Source organism: Aspergillus puulaauensis, chromosome 4 (genome assembly GCF_016861865.1).
Source record: "Aspergillus puulaauensis MK2 DNA, chromosome 4, nearly complete sequence".
Taxonomy (NCBI): domain Eukaryota; kingdom Fungi; phylum Ascomycota; class Eurotiomycetes; order Eurotiales; family Aspergillaceae; genus Aspergillus; species Aspergillus puulaauensis.
In genome coordinates this window covers 3,858,059-3,873,304 of record NC_054860.1, presented here as the reverse complement: position 1 = coordinate 3,873,304, position 15,246 = coordinate 3,858,059, and the positions used below count along the sequence as shown (strand labels likewise).

Sequence of the window (15,246 nt, the reverse complement as noted above, 5' to 3'; positions counted from 1 at the left end):
GAGTGAGTCGTCGGCATCAGAAAAAAAAACAATGAACCAACGAAAAACACAATAAAATAGGAAAACAGAAAAAAGAGGATCGTATCGAGGCAAACGAGAAAGGAAGAAAAAGAAAAGAAAATCGCCACGGCCTGGGGTGTCCGGGACGTTGGGGGGGAGGAAGAGGATGTGGGAGGGCAGAAGACGAGGGAGAGGGAGAGAGGGAGAGATGGGGATGAAGATGAAGATGAAGATGAGGGGAGAAGAAATTACCTTTGGGACTGACACTGACAAGAGAGAAAATCCCGGACGGGAGACCGCTTACTCCGGAGTCGAAGGCTCTCCCGCAAAACCCGCTCGTAATAACCAGTGCAGCTGGATACGTCGTTTGACGGTTTGCAAGATTGAGACTTCTGCGGCGACTCTGAGCCTGCGACTGAAACAGGGACAGAGACGAATGATGTGCGATTACTGCCAGCCCAGATTGTCTAAATCGCGAGCAGGCCCCGTGCAAGAGCGAAGATCCAAGACAGGCGAATAAAAGGGGCCGGACGGGGAACGATCGAGGTTATCCAGTGACTCGCTAGTCTCTTTTTCTGTTTGGTTTTGGTTTGTGGGCTGGTGGAGATCGAAGTATCTCTGTCTCTCTGTCTCTCAGTCTCACGCAGTCCGGTCCTCGAGCGCTCTGGAGTTTTTCTTGCCTGCAGCTTGCGTCCCGAGTCGTCTGCAGCGGCGAGGTATGTCGTCGAGTCAAAGAAACAAGGGGCTTGTCGTGTCAAGAAAGAATGTGATTATCAAGGAGAAGCTGCAGATACGTGAGATCCAATATGAACAGGCGGAGAGTTACAACAGCAGCAGCATTGATGGAATGAGCAGCACGGCTCTACATATACTACTCAGGCCGCGTGAGGTACTTTGGCACGAGCGTCACTTTTCTGCGAGGATAGTTTTTCTATTTTCTATTTTCAGCCTAGAACTGCCTAAGTTGCACTGTACGTATTGGGGCTTCTTCTCCCCCTTGCCCCCCTATTCTTCCTGGTATTTTTGGATCTCCCACCTGGGAAATGACCTCGACGTGATGGCATCCACCGTCCTCATTGCCCAGTGTCATGTTGATTGTGACTCGATGGCTGTTATTCCCCTGCTCCTGCTGTTGCTATATTATTCCCTGCTGCACATTCCCGGCATCTCATCTCGCCCTCAGTTATCTTCCCGCCGTCAAGGAGCTCGATGGCATCACTGGATTCAAGACTCGCACCGCGTCATCAGCCTTGTTTTTAGGTCCGTTGTTTGATTAGCATATCGTTCCCCTCCCGGGGTTATTTTAGTAGCTTCCGTTCCTTTTGCGTGGGAAAGCCGATGGGGCGGTGCGCTTTTGCTTCAGGGGCACTCGCTTTGCCACTCCAATCCTTCTTGACGATGCCAGACTGGAGCCTGTCGTTGCCTCCCAATCTCCTGCCACTCCGTACTGCCAGTGCCACTGCTGGCGCTCCTGCTGGCCGGATCGGGCCTTCGGGAAGTTCCATTACTCGTCGACTTGGACTGAATTCTTCGGATTCCAAGCGCTGATTATCGGGATCCGCCTTGGGTGGATATGATGTTCCAGATTGACTTCTTCTCCCTGGACAGGGAGCTCATACCCACACGAGCTCCATGCTCGCATTCTCCTCGAACCCCGTTTTCCCGAATAGCTTATTTTCCCTTGCCGGTCCTTGTTGACCACAAAGAACTGGTTCACTGAGACCCGAATCACCGCATACTTCGTTATTGGCCTCACCTGGAATCAGTGGAATGGCACAGGAAACGGTATTCCTGCTGCCTCCCCGGAAATGAGACCTGCCCCTAGTAAAATGGCCGAGCCCTCCTTACGTCCGTATCCGCGGTCTGCCAGTCACCCAACGGGGGCAGCTACCGGCGCAGCACGACAAACGGAGATTTGCTGTCTCGGTGGACCCTTACTGAGGTACTGTTCCTTCTCTTCTCGTTGCGATGATCTGCCATCTATTTGAGACACTGCCTGGAATCGCCTTGTGCTGAAATGATGCCCACTTCGACTTCACCTGATTGGCAACCCCCTTTTCTATCAAGAAGTTTCCACAGAGATGAGCGTCCATTCCAGCCAATAAGATTTCCTACAAGCACTCGCCATCAATGCGTTGAAAATGAGCTCATTATTATCAGTCCCCGCAGCATGCCCTCTTTCCTACTTCGTTAGTGATCAATCTACGTATATGGAGGCTGTTTCCTGGCACTGTCCGTACTCCGTTGCGACCCGCGCCGTTCACGACTAACGCTCGAGCTAGAACCCGCTAGATTGTCACCAGAACGCTCAGAACCCGCTGGATGGAGCCGTCAGAACCCGACTATTGTCGCTAGGAGGATTAGTCAAGTCCTGGCTCTCGAGACTCCTGAGACTGATGATGAATGAAGTCGCAATGCAAAACTGAAGCATGGATAGGATTAGGAGCACGTCGGCTGCAGAGCTCCCACAGTTGCGGCGCTGTTGGCATGTGTCAGCTGCGCTGCTGCGCCAGAAGCGTGGGCGTGGCAATCTTCGGGAGTTATAGCCCCTTATGAGGAGTCTAGGACCCGTAATTAAGTTAGGTAGGATGGCCCGGGGATTCCGGCCCATCCCATCCGCGTGGTTTCTGGGACTTAGTTCCTTGAAGATCTCGGGCAGCCAAAGTGTTCTTCACGAATCACGGAAACTCCCACCGGATTGCTTCTCCAAGTTTCCAACGTCTGGAAAAGGGGGTAGCCAAAGGCTAAAGGTATCGGCCGTCTGCTTGCCATGCTGGGAAGTGGGACGACGAGGAGAGACTATTCTCGAAATCAATTCTCCCAGTCCAATTGCTGCGTGACCTGTACTTTCAAACAGACAACCGCTGCAGCTCAAACTGATGTGGATTCTGGGCATCCCTATGACAAATCTGATAAGGTGTTCGGTAGTTGCCAATTGGAAACTCTGCATGGAAGCTCTCTCGAAGTCTGAACAGTTGAAGGAGCTATGATCCTCGCTGCCTTGGTGATATTCTAACCCTAGTCACTTCCAAAAGAAGCCAACTCCAAACCGCCAATATTAATAACCCAGATAGACCACTCCGTAATGCTATGGAGTAACAAACATGAGGCGTCCACTGCAAATAACATCTCTGGCGTCTGGTCGCATAAAAGACCTGACCTATCCTCTTAACCCACCTATCTCCTCCTCACTTGCAGATGGATCTGCGCCTAATGCAATGCAATCTGCACCTACGCCACACCGTCCGAGTACCCAATCTCCGACCTAAAGGCGAGTACTCAACAACAAATAAACAGATAAAAGCTGGCCAGAACCGTAATTAACGAAACTGAGTGCAGAAGTTGAAAAATCAAACATGGTAAATATATGTTAATTTTGTGGCGGTGTCAAGAATTAAAAACTTAATGTGTTGTTGCACAACGTGGTACGTAAGACGTGGCTCCGAAACTATATATAAATAAAAAAAAGCCTCCCTTCTATTAATACGTATGCTATACAAAATGCCGCAACTAAATCACTAAAACCCCTTAATGTATATATTCGGCAAATCGATCAATTTAAGCGAAAGTGATTTTATTTTATATAATTTATTTTACATTGCACAAGATGAAATAAACATAGTAGCACTCAGGAGGCCGTTCAGTTTTACATACTCAAGCCTTCGCAAAGCAAAATACCAAGTAACATAAACTGACATTAAGTACAGACTCACATAAGATAATATAAGTAATAGCATGGAAGTTCTTTTGTACAATATGTAATCGTGATTGATTGCCGAGTTAACAAGAGAGTTGTTACACCCATTTGTGTCGTCGTTGCTGTTGTTATTGCAGCTTGACTGTTGAGACTTTCTTCCGAGTATTCAGTTCATCCATAGACAGGAGACTGCTCCACGATTAAGACTGCATCTGTAAACGACAGGCGGGACGGAAAAGGCGAAGCGATTGCGAATTAAGCAACAGGCGAAGGTGTCACCGTCACCAAAACAGACGACTCGGGAGGAGATAGCTCACCGGGCGTAGATGGCTCGCTGGGAGGAGATGGCTCACTGGGAGGAGACGGTTCACTAGGTGGTGGAGGGGAGGGCTCGGACGTTGGTGAGACTGAGACCGAGACAGATTCTGATGGAGATGCGGACAGGGATACCGATGGAGACACAGATACAGATACAGATACAGACACCGACACAGATGGGGACGGAGACACTGAGACTGATGGGGAAGGAGATGCAGATGGGGATATAGATAGGGATGGAGAAACAGAGGGAGATAGCGAAGGAGAGACAGATAGTGAAGGCGATGCAGATAGCGAAGGAGAGACAGAGGGAGATACAGATAGTGATGGAGACGCAGATGCAGATGGGAATAGAGACAGAGACGGAGAAGCGGTTGGAGACGGGGATACGGATAGAGACGGAGAGGGGGACAGCGATGGGGATAGAGATGGAGACACAGATGGCGATGGCGACAGGGAAACTGACACCGACGGGGATGGAGCTGGAACTGGAACTGGAACTGGAGCAACACCGGGGCCACCACCACCGCCGCCTTCGCCTTCGCCAGCAGCAGGGGAAGAGTTGCAGCTAGGCGAGGGAGATACTGAAACTGACACCGACACGACCGTCGACAAAGTCGGATTAGGATAATAAGGAGGGTAGTAAGGAGGATACGGAGGATAATATGGTGGATAGTAATATGGACCCGAGGTGCTGTAGTACCCGGGCTTCCCGTTCGAACAGTCACGACCACAACGGCGGAAAAGAAGCGCACGAGAGGAAGAAGAAGAAGGGGAAGAAGAAGGAGTGTAGGATGTAGTCTGAAAGCTACAGGAAGTAACCATATCGTATGCGTCTGTTGATGATAAGTCAGTGGCATATACTTGAGTAAAGAGACGATGGGATTCTACTTACCATTGTCGTGAGGATCATTATCATCCTCGTCACCACTGGGGTTATCTGCCCTATACTGGGCAATACATGCCTCACAAAGAGGGATCTGTGTGCTTGCCTGGTCCATGTCGCACATGCATTGCATTTCGGCACTATCGTCGCTTGTTTCGTTGTCACAGCGTCCGGAGGCGCTTACAACGGACTGGCAGACCGAATAGCATGGTTCGGGGACATCACTTTGTTCCAGATCTGCGAGGGCTACATTGCCCACGAGAATGAGGCCGAGTAGAAAGAAAAGCTGCTGTATATGCATGCTGATAGTCACTGAAGGTTCTGGTAGCATCAGACCTGACGCGGCTGGATGAGAGTGCTTTCACGACGGCCGGCAGGTTCCGGGCCTGGCCTCCTTTATGGCTTTCGCTGGCCCTCCATTGCAGAGTTATTGCGCGTCTCTAAGATTGGGGCCCAAACTCTAAGCCTGTGAGTGACGGCGCCGAGAGTAGATATCCACGGTGAAGAGTCAAGATTACATATCACCACTAAGTTTGTAGATGATGTGTAGTTAAACATCTCGGATCCACGAGGCTTCGGTCCCAGACGTACGGCCGCGGAGTATCCTTGGGAAAGAAATCCAAAGCAGCCAATGTTATATAAAGTTGGGGGGGCTGAAGGCCATTGCTGGCCTGACAAGGTTCCGGAACCTGGGGTTCCGGAAGCTTTTTTGGGCACGGTGCTTTGGGACGAGATATCCGAGGTTGTTCAACTCCGTCTGGGAATTACAATCATTCGCCCAAGTCTTCTTGAGACGATATCATTGTATCCATGGCTGTTTTTGGTTGAACTGCATGGCGTTTCCCGAACCAGGGACCGTGGGCGAGTTCTCAGATACCGGTAGAGTATGTCTTCGTTTGGTTATGTTGCATGTGACCGTAGAAGATTTGAACGACTCTTCTTTCAAACCAATATACGAATAGATGCCGGTATCAATGACCTCAGGCGTCTGGTGTTTAGGAAAGCCAGTATAGTTCTGCATTTTATGAGTATGGAACAACCTCTGCCCGTGCTCTCTACCACAGCAGGAGAAGAATATCCGATTCCAACTTGAATATATTATTGCAGCAGAGACTGTGCCTTCTCTGGTCAGTAAAAGTTGATTGTATAGCATTGTAGAGCCAAATTGGAAGCTGAATGATGAAACTCAGAGCTCAAGTGGAGGTGATTGGGCCGGGATTGCCCGTCGCTGATCTTATGGCCTCAGGCCCCTCTCACGTCACATCGACCAACTCCAACTTCTTGTCTCTTTTGGCGCTGTTTCGGCCTCGACACTTAACCTGAATGATTTAAAACCAGCAATAAATCATGGCTCGCGCTGCACTTGCTAGGATGTCCTGGGAAGGCTATTCTTTACGCCCAGTCCCAAATGCGAACTCCACGTTCATCCCGAGCTTCCTCTATGGCACAGCATGGAAGAAGGACCGAACAACGGACTTGGTGCACCAAGCAATTGGCGCTGGATTTCGCGCGGTAGATACAGCAGGCCAGCCTAAACATTACCGGGAAGATCTAGTCGGTGAAGGTATACGTAGAGCCATCGGTGATGGGACCGTTCGCCGAGAGGATCTATACGTATGTTGGATGTCACTTTGAATAGCTCTTTATGATCGGAATGCTAAGCGGCCGTCAGGTTCAAACAAAATTTACATCTGTCCAGGGGCAGAATCCCGATGATATGCCGTACAGCTCCAAGGATAGTGTGGCAGACCAAGTCCACGCTTCTGTGAAGTCATCTCTTTACAATCTTCGCCCGGCCGCTGTGCCTGAAAGCGCCGATGAGACGTACATCGACACTTTTGTACTTCATTCTCCATTACCTACCATGGCTCAGACGATGGAGGCGTGGTCGACGTTGGAGACATATGTTCCCCATCGCATCCGCAACCTGGGCATTTCGAACACCACACTCCCTATCTTGCGAGAGATCATGTCGTTGGCCAAGATAAAGCCTGCCGTAGTGCAAAACCGGTTCTACGGCGGAACCCAATTCGATGTTCCTCTCCGCGCTTACTGCAAAGAGCATGAAATCGTGTATCAAAGCTTTTGGACGTTGACAGCAAATCCAGAGCTGGTTCAGTCCAAACCGGTGTTGTCACTTGCAAGGGACGCGGGAGTATCAACAGCTACGGCCTTGTATGGTCTCGTTCTGGGCCTTGGAAACACCACTATTCTGAACGGGACAACTAAGAAGAATCACATGGAGGCAGATTTGACTGCGCTCAAGAGCTTGCAGCAGTTTTCCCGCGATAGGCCGGACGATTGGCAAAGTATTCTTGAGAATTTTGAACAGCTCACTGGAGACCACGTATATTTGCAGTGATTTCATTTATGTGTACATGTATCTAAAGAATCAAGCAAATGAATAACACAGACTATTATTGTTGAGAGATTAAACCCCGTTCATAATTCATCTCCAGATTTCCGTTTTGGGACGATCTCGAGGCCCGCACGTGCTAAGAACGTGACTTAGCCAGCCAGCCAATCAGGATGGACTTTTGTCTTTGGCCTCAATGATTGTCGGCGCCAAGATCTCTTCAGCAGGAAAGAAAACTTGTCTTCCAAGTTGTTGCAGCCTTTTGCTGTTCATCCGCAAGAACTCCTGGACGCGAGTTGCTTTGCATCCCGTCGACTCTGCATTATTCCTCGTGCTCCCCAGTTCGTCACTAGCTGTTCGCGCTATCTTGCTTGGTCGGGCTCTCCACCGCCCTCCGAAGTGACGCTCCAAGAGCCTTTTTTCTCCATCACCGCCGCAGGCTTGTCAGTGTCAATCCAGCCTTGATGCTGGCCGACAATTGATTCGTCTTCTTCCACCCATCGCTTACGACGAGCCCAACTATCTGCGCCATAAACAGTCTTCTTTTTTTTATCCACCATCCTACCCCCGTTCGCTATCCGCTCTGGTGTCCACTGCGCCCGCCCGTCGCGTAGCCGCGATCTATCAGTTTGCAGTCGTCGGCCATCTTCCTTATCCGTTCGTATTTTTGTCGTTTATGTGAGCCTTATCACTTCAAATACAAATTTTGAGACAGCTTCCACAAGACGATTTGATCCGCTTCTTTCTGTTGAAAAGTTCTCCCGAGTCGCATTTCTCTATCACACCCCGCAATATCTCCCGCTCCGAACGTGCAGGACTCGGACCGTTGGATTTGATTTTTCTAAACCACCCCCCTTTCCTCGCATAACTAGATCGCACGATCTGTTAAGAGAACCTGCCTAGGGCAAGGCAGCGGTCTGTTAAAGACCCGAGAAGACGAGCAGTTCCCGACCGTTGGACCTCCGACTGCCTGCAATGAGCCCTCAAGGAATCACTCGCAAGAGACCTGCCCCCGGCACATCCCCAGCCGTCCACCCCCAGCTGGGTCAGCTACCGAATTATCCGGCGACTTCAGGAGCCCCATTGTCAAATGACCAATTCTTGCAATGGGGTCAAAACACATCTTCCAACACCGTTCCCGCCCCATCCTTCCCCGATACGAATTCTTACAACACCGCCGCTGGTTTACCGCCGTCAACCCATGATGTTTCCGGCGCTTCTACCGCTTCCAACCAGGTCGCACGTAGACAACCAGCAAACCAGATGGTGAACCGAAGTCGCAGCTACGAACAGCCCTCGGCATCTCTTCCTGAGCAAGGCAATGGACCCGAGTCTGGGGGTTGGTCGGAGAGCTTGGATGAGCTCTACCAGCGGGCAGTGGTAGCAAAACGAGAGGCCCAGGCAAAGCGAAAACAAATACCACCTTTTGTACAGAAACTGAGCAGGTATGCAGCTTCCTGCCTCTTGATGGTACCTTGGCTAGACCACTAACTCTACGATTTTAGTTTTCTTGACGAGTCGAAAAACACCGAGTTGATTCGATGGTCTGACGACGGAAACTCATTCATTGTGTTGGATGAGGACGAATTCGCTAAGACCCTAATCCCGGAGTTGTTCAAGCACAACAATTATGCCTCTTTCGTTCGACAGTTAAACATGTACGGGTTTCATAAGAAAGTGGGCCTTTCTGATAATTCCATGCGGGCCAGCGAGAGAAAAAACAAGAGTCCTAGTGAATATGCCAACCCTTACTTCAAACGCGGCCATCCCGACCTGCTGTGGTTGATTCAGAAGCCCAAGAACACAACAGGACAGGGAACGAAGTCTAGCAAAGGCTACGTGCGTGTGAAAACAGAGGATGCTGAAAACGAACCTGATGAGTATGTTGATGATAATGCCGGGGTAACACGGGACGACGGCTCCCGGAATCGTCAGCTATCTCTGATTGCACAGCAACAGCCGTTACCGAAGGATCAGTTCTCAAACGTTTATCGAGAATTGCAAGCAATTCGTCAACAGCAACAGATCATATCCAGCACCATTAGCAAACTAAGGCGGGAGCATGAACAGCTCTATGCGCAGGCAGCGAATTTTCAGGAGCAGCATACTCGCCATGAGAACTCGATTAATGCCATACTTACCTTCCTCGCCACCGTGTATAACAGGAGCCTCCAAGGCCAGGAAGGCCAGAACCTGGCAAACTCTTTCGCCGGGGCAATTTCACAGGACCAGGGTAATGTTGTCGATATGAGTGATGACTATTCTTTTGGTCCACTGGGCACCGGTTCGATTAATAGTCCCGGAGGCCAGCGGTCAATGAAAAAACAGCCTTTACTGCTTAAAGCGCCGCCAGGTGTGGACAATCATGGTCGTGCTACAACACTCTCGCCTGCCGCAAGCGCTTACGATCGGCCGCAGCCTCGTGGCCACGCCCGGCAGCCAAGCGCTTCTCAATCTGGACAAGTCGAAGAAGTCTTTGATACTAGCCCGAGACCGAAGGAGGCTGCTCCTCCTCAGTCCCAGGAATATCCGCAGCGAGACATAATGTCCGTTATTCAAAACACAAACGCGCGAAACGGAATTCCAACAACTTATAGTGATTTCCCAAACGTACTATCGTCACTTGAGACCTCCGGCGGTAATGTTCCTCTCACTCCCAACCAACGTGCAGATATGCTCCGTCTCATGGCAAACGAGAGTGGCACGAACGACACTGGCGAAAATATACCTCAGAATGATGCTCTGATTAGCCCGATGCCGCCGCCAATGCCAAACAATTACTCATCACGGCTTGCCAGCACTCGATCCGAAATCGATAACCTGATGAAGATGCAAGCGGAGCAAGACCGGTCTGTTCAGAACCTAACGAACCTCTTACAGCCACTCAGCCCAACCGGTGCTATTCCTGGTATCGGAGCTGATGGGAACATCCCTCCCCCTCCCCTCGAGCTAGACCAGATCTTTAATAACGACTACTTTACCGACTTTGGCGACTATGATCAACATAATAGGGGAAATTTGGATCTTTCAGGAGACTCAACGGGCGCTGCTCAGGCACCTGCGGCAGTTGAACCCCCTATTTCAGACGACCCAACAATCAAACACGACGGAAACGACTTGTTCGATTTCGATCATCTAGCCGGCGATGGTGAACTTTTCGGAGGAACAAACCAGCACCAAGCGAGTGCCGGATTCTTCCAAGGATTCGATAACCATGGTTACGGCAACACATCAGCCAACCCAACCGCCACGAATCCCGCCATTAGTGGCCCCGGACGGGTAGTGGAGACGCTCACAGACAGCGAAACCACAAGCCCCAGTAATACAGTCGAAGACCCGTCGCAATACAGCACTGGTGTTCTTGACACAGGGGACGATTCTCAGGGAGGGAAAATGAATGGAGGCGGGAAACGACGAAGGAAAGCTTGATGTTTGTTCTATACCTTTTGTCACTACCCATTCTTATGTCCCCCATCTTCCTTATAAATGAATGAGAACCTACAAGCCGAGCTTGAAGAGTATTTATCACAACGCAATGATTCTTTCTTTTCCATTCCGGATAGGAGGCAGGCAGGCTACACGTACATACGACTGGCTATGAGACTGGCCGCTGGCTATGGAGTACACTGTTTAGAGCATAAAACGTTGAGCGATTTCGGCGTACATACTACTGCCCTTTAAAGGAATTCGCCCTTCCAACCCAAGAACTCATACACAATCACGAGCATGATTGAGGGAGAGAAGGGGGAAGAGAATCTTGAGGCGCGCGGGTTGTACCTTACCCGACAATGAATGCATGGGTGCATGGATGGAAGCTCCCTCTTTTGTCTGTCCTGGGATTGGTTGGATATTAGTATATGCTTGGAAGGCAATCTAACTTGAGTCCTTTGTGTTGATTTGTTTGCAGGCTAGCTATTTACTGGCTCTATATGTATGTCCGGCTTATACCTCCTTTCTTTGATCATCAGGTTTAATCATTACCGCAACTATTTCAAGATGTACTTAGTCTGGTTACAAAGATAAGAGAGGAGGTGTAACTATGATACACCGCTTATTCATGCGTGTTTCTCGATGGAATTGGTGCCGTTGGTATTCTTATGAGATTATATGATGCTTATCAGCTATATCGGGTGGACACATAGACGCCAATATTGTGAAGATAGTACTCCGTAGATTGTACCTTATCCGTATGTATGGATTATTTCTTCGACCACTCCAAATCTCCCACCCTTCCTCTCTTCCTCTCCCTTTCGCGGTCCCTCTCTAACCCCCTACCTTTCCCTCGTTTCGAACCAGACCCACCAGTAATCTCCTTCTCCCGCTCACGGGGATCAATCACCATAAGCGAGTCGGCTTCCTGATGCTCCTTTTTCCAGCTCAGGTCTTTACCGAGTGTGTCCTTCCCAAAATGGAGTTGGTGGCTGAGCCAGCCGCTGTCGTTGGCGTCGTTGTCTGCAGAAGTAGCAGTGCCGGCTGCAGCGTTTCCGGAGCTATCCCATGACTTGCATGATTGGCAATTTGCGATAAAGTGGAGGTCGCAGAGCTGGGATTCTTCGTCGGCGTCGCCTTCTTCACTTTCTGTTGGTGCGGCTGCACTGGGTTTAGATGCTGAGGTGTGCTTGGTTGAGGACGATGTGGTGGGCTGGGAGCCGGAACCTTCCAGCTTGGCCTTGAATGCATTGAACATCTTCAGTGCCTCGGCTTCGGCGCTGTTAGTGCTGCTGAAGCCTGTGATTCCGTTCGATGTAGAGCCTGAGCCGGCATTGGCACTTCCTGGAGGCGGCCGTTTGCGACCTCGGATTGCTGTTTGAGGGATCATGGCCTCGAGCGCAGATTTCGGCTTTGATTCGGCCTCTGGGGCTTGCACCGTGCGGCGCATGGAGTTTTTGAGGTTTTCGATTTCGGCATTTGTTCGTGACAGGAATGACTGTCTTGGTGGTGGTGAAGGGGAGCGTTCTGGAGATTCGGGGTCCGGTAATGGAAGTTGATTCGCGTGGTCTGGTGTTTTTGCGCGAGCTCTCGATGGAGGAGAGGGTTGGCGCGTTGGCTTTGGTGATGGTGAACGAGGTCTTTTACGCGTCTGTGAAGACGGATCTTTCGTAGATGATGTATCCTTTTTTGGGAGTTTTGCGTCTGTGACAAGAGTAGGATTGAACTTCGGTTTCGCAGGTCGAATTGGCATATCCTCCTCACCCTCCTCGTCATCCCCTCCAAAGCTAAGCAAAACCTTACCGGGCTTGGACTTCTTTTTCTTCTTCGCAGCCGGCTTCTCGTCGGTCTTCGGCCCCGTAGCCACAACCTGCCTCTTTTTCACTTTATCTGCGAACGGCCCTAGATCGCCCACTTCGCAGGATGTAATCTTCACCGGGTATACGGGCCTCTCAGTCCCCTCAATACGATCCGCATCCGCAATCTTCAACATATTGTATAATGTATCTCCTTCAATGCGTCCAAAAAGTGTACACTGCCCATTCAATTCGCGCTCCGTATTGGCAAGGGTGATAAAGAACTGACTTCCGTACGTGCCATCCTCGCTCTTCGCCATACCCACCAGCCCGCGCCGGTTATACCGTAATCGACTATGCAGCTCATCCCGGAGTACAACCTTCTCGTTCGGGTCGCGCGCGTCAGGATCGTACTCGAATTCAGGGTATTCGTAGATGGATGTGCCGCCGGAGCCGGTGCCAGTTGGATCACCGCCCTGGACGATGAAGTCAGGGACAACGCGGTGGAATATTGTACCGGCATAGTAATTGTCCATGCAGTGTTGCAGGAAGTTGCGACATGTTAGCGGGGTTTGCTTTGCGAAGAGCGCGATATGGAGGGGGCCGAAGGTTGTGTTGAGCGTTGCGGACGCGGTCGGTGCTGGTTCAGTGGCATAATGGGTCGACATCTTGAGAGTATGCGGAAAGGTATGGGTCAGATTGAGGGGATTCGCCCTCTAGGCGGAGATGAGGTGTTGCGAGCTTCTGGAGCAAGGCGAACTTGGATGAGGTTTCGCGGGGAGTCTGGATTGGGTATGTCCGTTATGCATAAATTAAAAAGCCCAATTTATTCAGCAGTAGGTAAACGGTATGAGGCCTTGCCCGTTCACGGATTGGGCGTTGTGGGGTGGGAGTGTGGCTGGCGAGATCCAGAAAAGTCGTGAAGTTGAAGCTTTTCGGGGAAGTTTCGGTCGGTCACGTCACGCCAGCCGAGGCCAAGCATTTTTATAGATCGCCAAACAGCACCACAACATTGGGCAAACACACGCAAGTAGACTATAAACTACGAATAATTTTGATATTTCTGTCAACACATTGTGCACTAATCGACCATGAAATATTTGGTGTAATGATACATAGCAGACCAGAACCGTACTCTAGCTTGATAAGGTGAAACATGTCTAAACTACCTGATACAACAACGAGCCTGATAGGGCGTTACGGTAACAATGATGCCTGCTATTTTGACATAACATTCTAGGCAGCCATATAATTACAAGCAGAGGTTCGAGTTTAGGTAGAAGCAAAAGGAGAGGTCTTCAAGCCGAGCGGGACGCCATCTGCGATCAATTGGTCAATTTACAAGAAGCATCAATGCTCAAACTTCCGACACTTAAATCAGGACCTCAAGAAGCTCCTCCGAGTCTCAGCTTGAGTGTCAGCTCGCGAAGAATGACTGCTGAGGGTATAACATATTGTGGCGGTGCTTTTAGCCCTACCACGCGCTCAGCCACGATAGGACCAAGGCTACCTTCCCAATCGAGCTAGCACCTGTCAGCCCTGCGAGAATTAAAGTGCGCCCAGTTGCACTTCTTCTTGCTTGGACATTGGCAAGAATATTGCGAGACCTCCTATCTGAGGATTGTCACAGCGTTTTTAGTCACAATGTCATCCCAAGAGTACTACGAGGACAATAAGTATCCCAACCATGGCAACCAAAGCCCTATGCCACCATACTCCCAATACCCGCCGTACTCTGCGTATCCAGGTGCCTCAAACCCGAACATACCTCCTGGACACAGCACAGGATATTCGCCGCAGAATGGATACCAATATCAACCTCAGGATTACTATGGTGAATACCAGCAGCAGCAGCAGCCACCACCGCCGTATTACCAACACCAACACCAACAACCCGCAGCGCCAGTAACAGGGCAGCCTCCATACCCGTACTCATACCCACCACCGCAGTCAGAATACCCTACGGATGCCGCACCGGGAACCGAAGCTGCTAACGACCGAGGAGCCCTGGGAGCCATAGCTGGCGGCGCGGCAGGCGCGTACGCAGGGCACCAAGTGCACCATGGCGTTCTAGGGACCATTGGCGGCGCAATAACAGGTTCGCTAGCCGAAGATGCAATGAAGCACAAAAACCATGAGAAGAGGGATAAGAAGGAAAAGAAGAAGTCAAAGTGGGGATTTCATCGTCGTTCCTCATCGTCATCATCTTCGTCTTCGTCTGATTCTGAGAAGGAAGATGTAAAGCCCGCACCTCCTCCAGCCCCAGTGAATCTCCGGGGAAACTTCTCTGCTTCGTCTATTGACATTGCTTTCCACGGGAATTATGAGCTTGTGGCTTCCTGCCGTGCCATTTCGGGGCGCAACTGTGCCTCTAGGTTGCCGTTAAATAGTGTCCTGGAGAATCGATTTGGGCACTTTAGGTGGAATCCTGATGGAAATTTTGGGGCTTCAGCAAGGAATTCCCACCTTAGTGAGGGAGGGCGTGTTCTGGAGGCTGAGTTAGCAGATGGACGTGGGGGGTGGAGGAGAGATCAAATAAGGCTTGACGAGAGAATATCTAATCGAGACGGGGTTTTGGTATTTCTGGATTAGGGTATGATATACCTTCAGGTACTTCAAGGTACTATTCTACAAAGCTATGACTTCTCCCATGGGATGGCAATCCAAATCATGAATTCATTTTGGAGACGTTTTCAACGTAAATTAGCGTCGTGAAATTCATTCATAGCAACATAATTAGGCTGATACCCGTTATAACTGCCAG

The 15,246-nt window shown here is 50.3% G+C and overlaps 5 protein-coding genes across 5 annotated transcripts; 3 read left to right on the top strand and 2 right to left on the bottom strand.

Annotated features, from left to right (window-relative positions):
* Positions 1-3,952: 3,952 nt before the first annotated feature.
* APUU_41502S (putative GPI anchored protein) lies at positions 3,953-5,232 on the bottom strand (the record flags this gene model as incomplete). Its single annotated transcript, XM_041704691.1, has 2 exons — positions 3,953-4,851; positions 4,911-5,232. The coding sequence occupies 2 exons, from the start codon at positions 5,230-5,232 to the stop codon at positions 3,953-3,955; spliced, it is 1,221 nt and encodes a 406-aa protein (XP_041557252.1).
* Positions 5,233-6,248: 1,016 nt separating this feature from the next.
* On the top strand, positions 6,249-7,263 carry APUU_41501A (putative aldo-keto reductase (AKR); the record flags this gene model as incomplete). The annotated part of the gene is made up of 2 exons (XM_041704690.1): positions 6,249-6,515; positions 6,574-7,263. The coding sequence occupies 2 exons, from the start codon at positions 6,249-6,251 to the stop codon at positions 7,261-7,263; spliced, it is 957 nt and encodes a 318-aa protein (XP_041557251.1).
* Positions 7,264-8,232: 969 nt separating this feature from the next.
* On the top strand, positions 8,233-10,686 carry HSF1 (heat shock factor family protein; the record flags this gene model as incomplete). The annotated part of the gene is made up of 2 exons (XM_041704689.1): positions 8,233-8,702; positions 8,763-10,686. 2 exons carry the CDS (start codon positions 8,233-8,235, stop codon positions 10,684-10,686), a joined length of 2,394 nt encoding a protein of 797 aa, XP_041557250.1.
* Positions 10,687-11,455: 769 nt separating this feature from the next.
* On the bottom strand, positions 11,456-13,150 carry cwc27 (putative peptidyl-prolyl cis-trans isomerase; the record flags this gene model as incomplete). Its single annotated transcript, XM_041704688.1, has 1 exon — positions 11,456-13,150. The coding sequence occupies one exon, from the start codon at positions 13,148-13,150 to the stop codon at positions 11,456-11,458; it is 1,695 nt and encodes a 564-aa protein (XP_041557249.1).
* A 976-nt stretch (positions 13,151-14,126) lies between these two features.
* APUU_41498A (putative glutamine-serine-proline rich protein) lies at positions 14,127-15,074 on the top strand (the record flags this gene model as incomplete). Its single annotated transcript, XM_041704687.1, has 1 exon — positions 14,127-15,074. The coding sequence occupies one exon, from the start codon at positions 14,127-14,129 to the stop codon at positions 15,072-15,074; it is 948 nt and encodes a 315-aa protein (XP_041557248.1).
* Between the last annotated feature and the right edge of the window lie 172 nt (positions 15,075-15,246).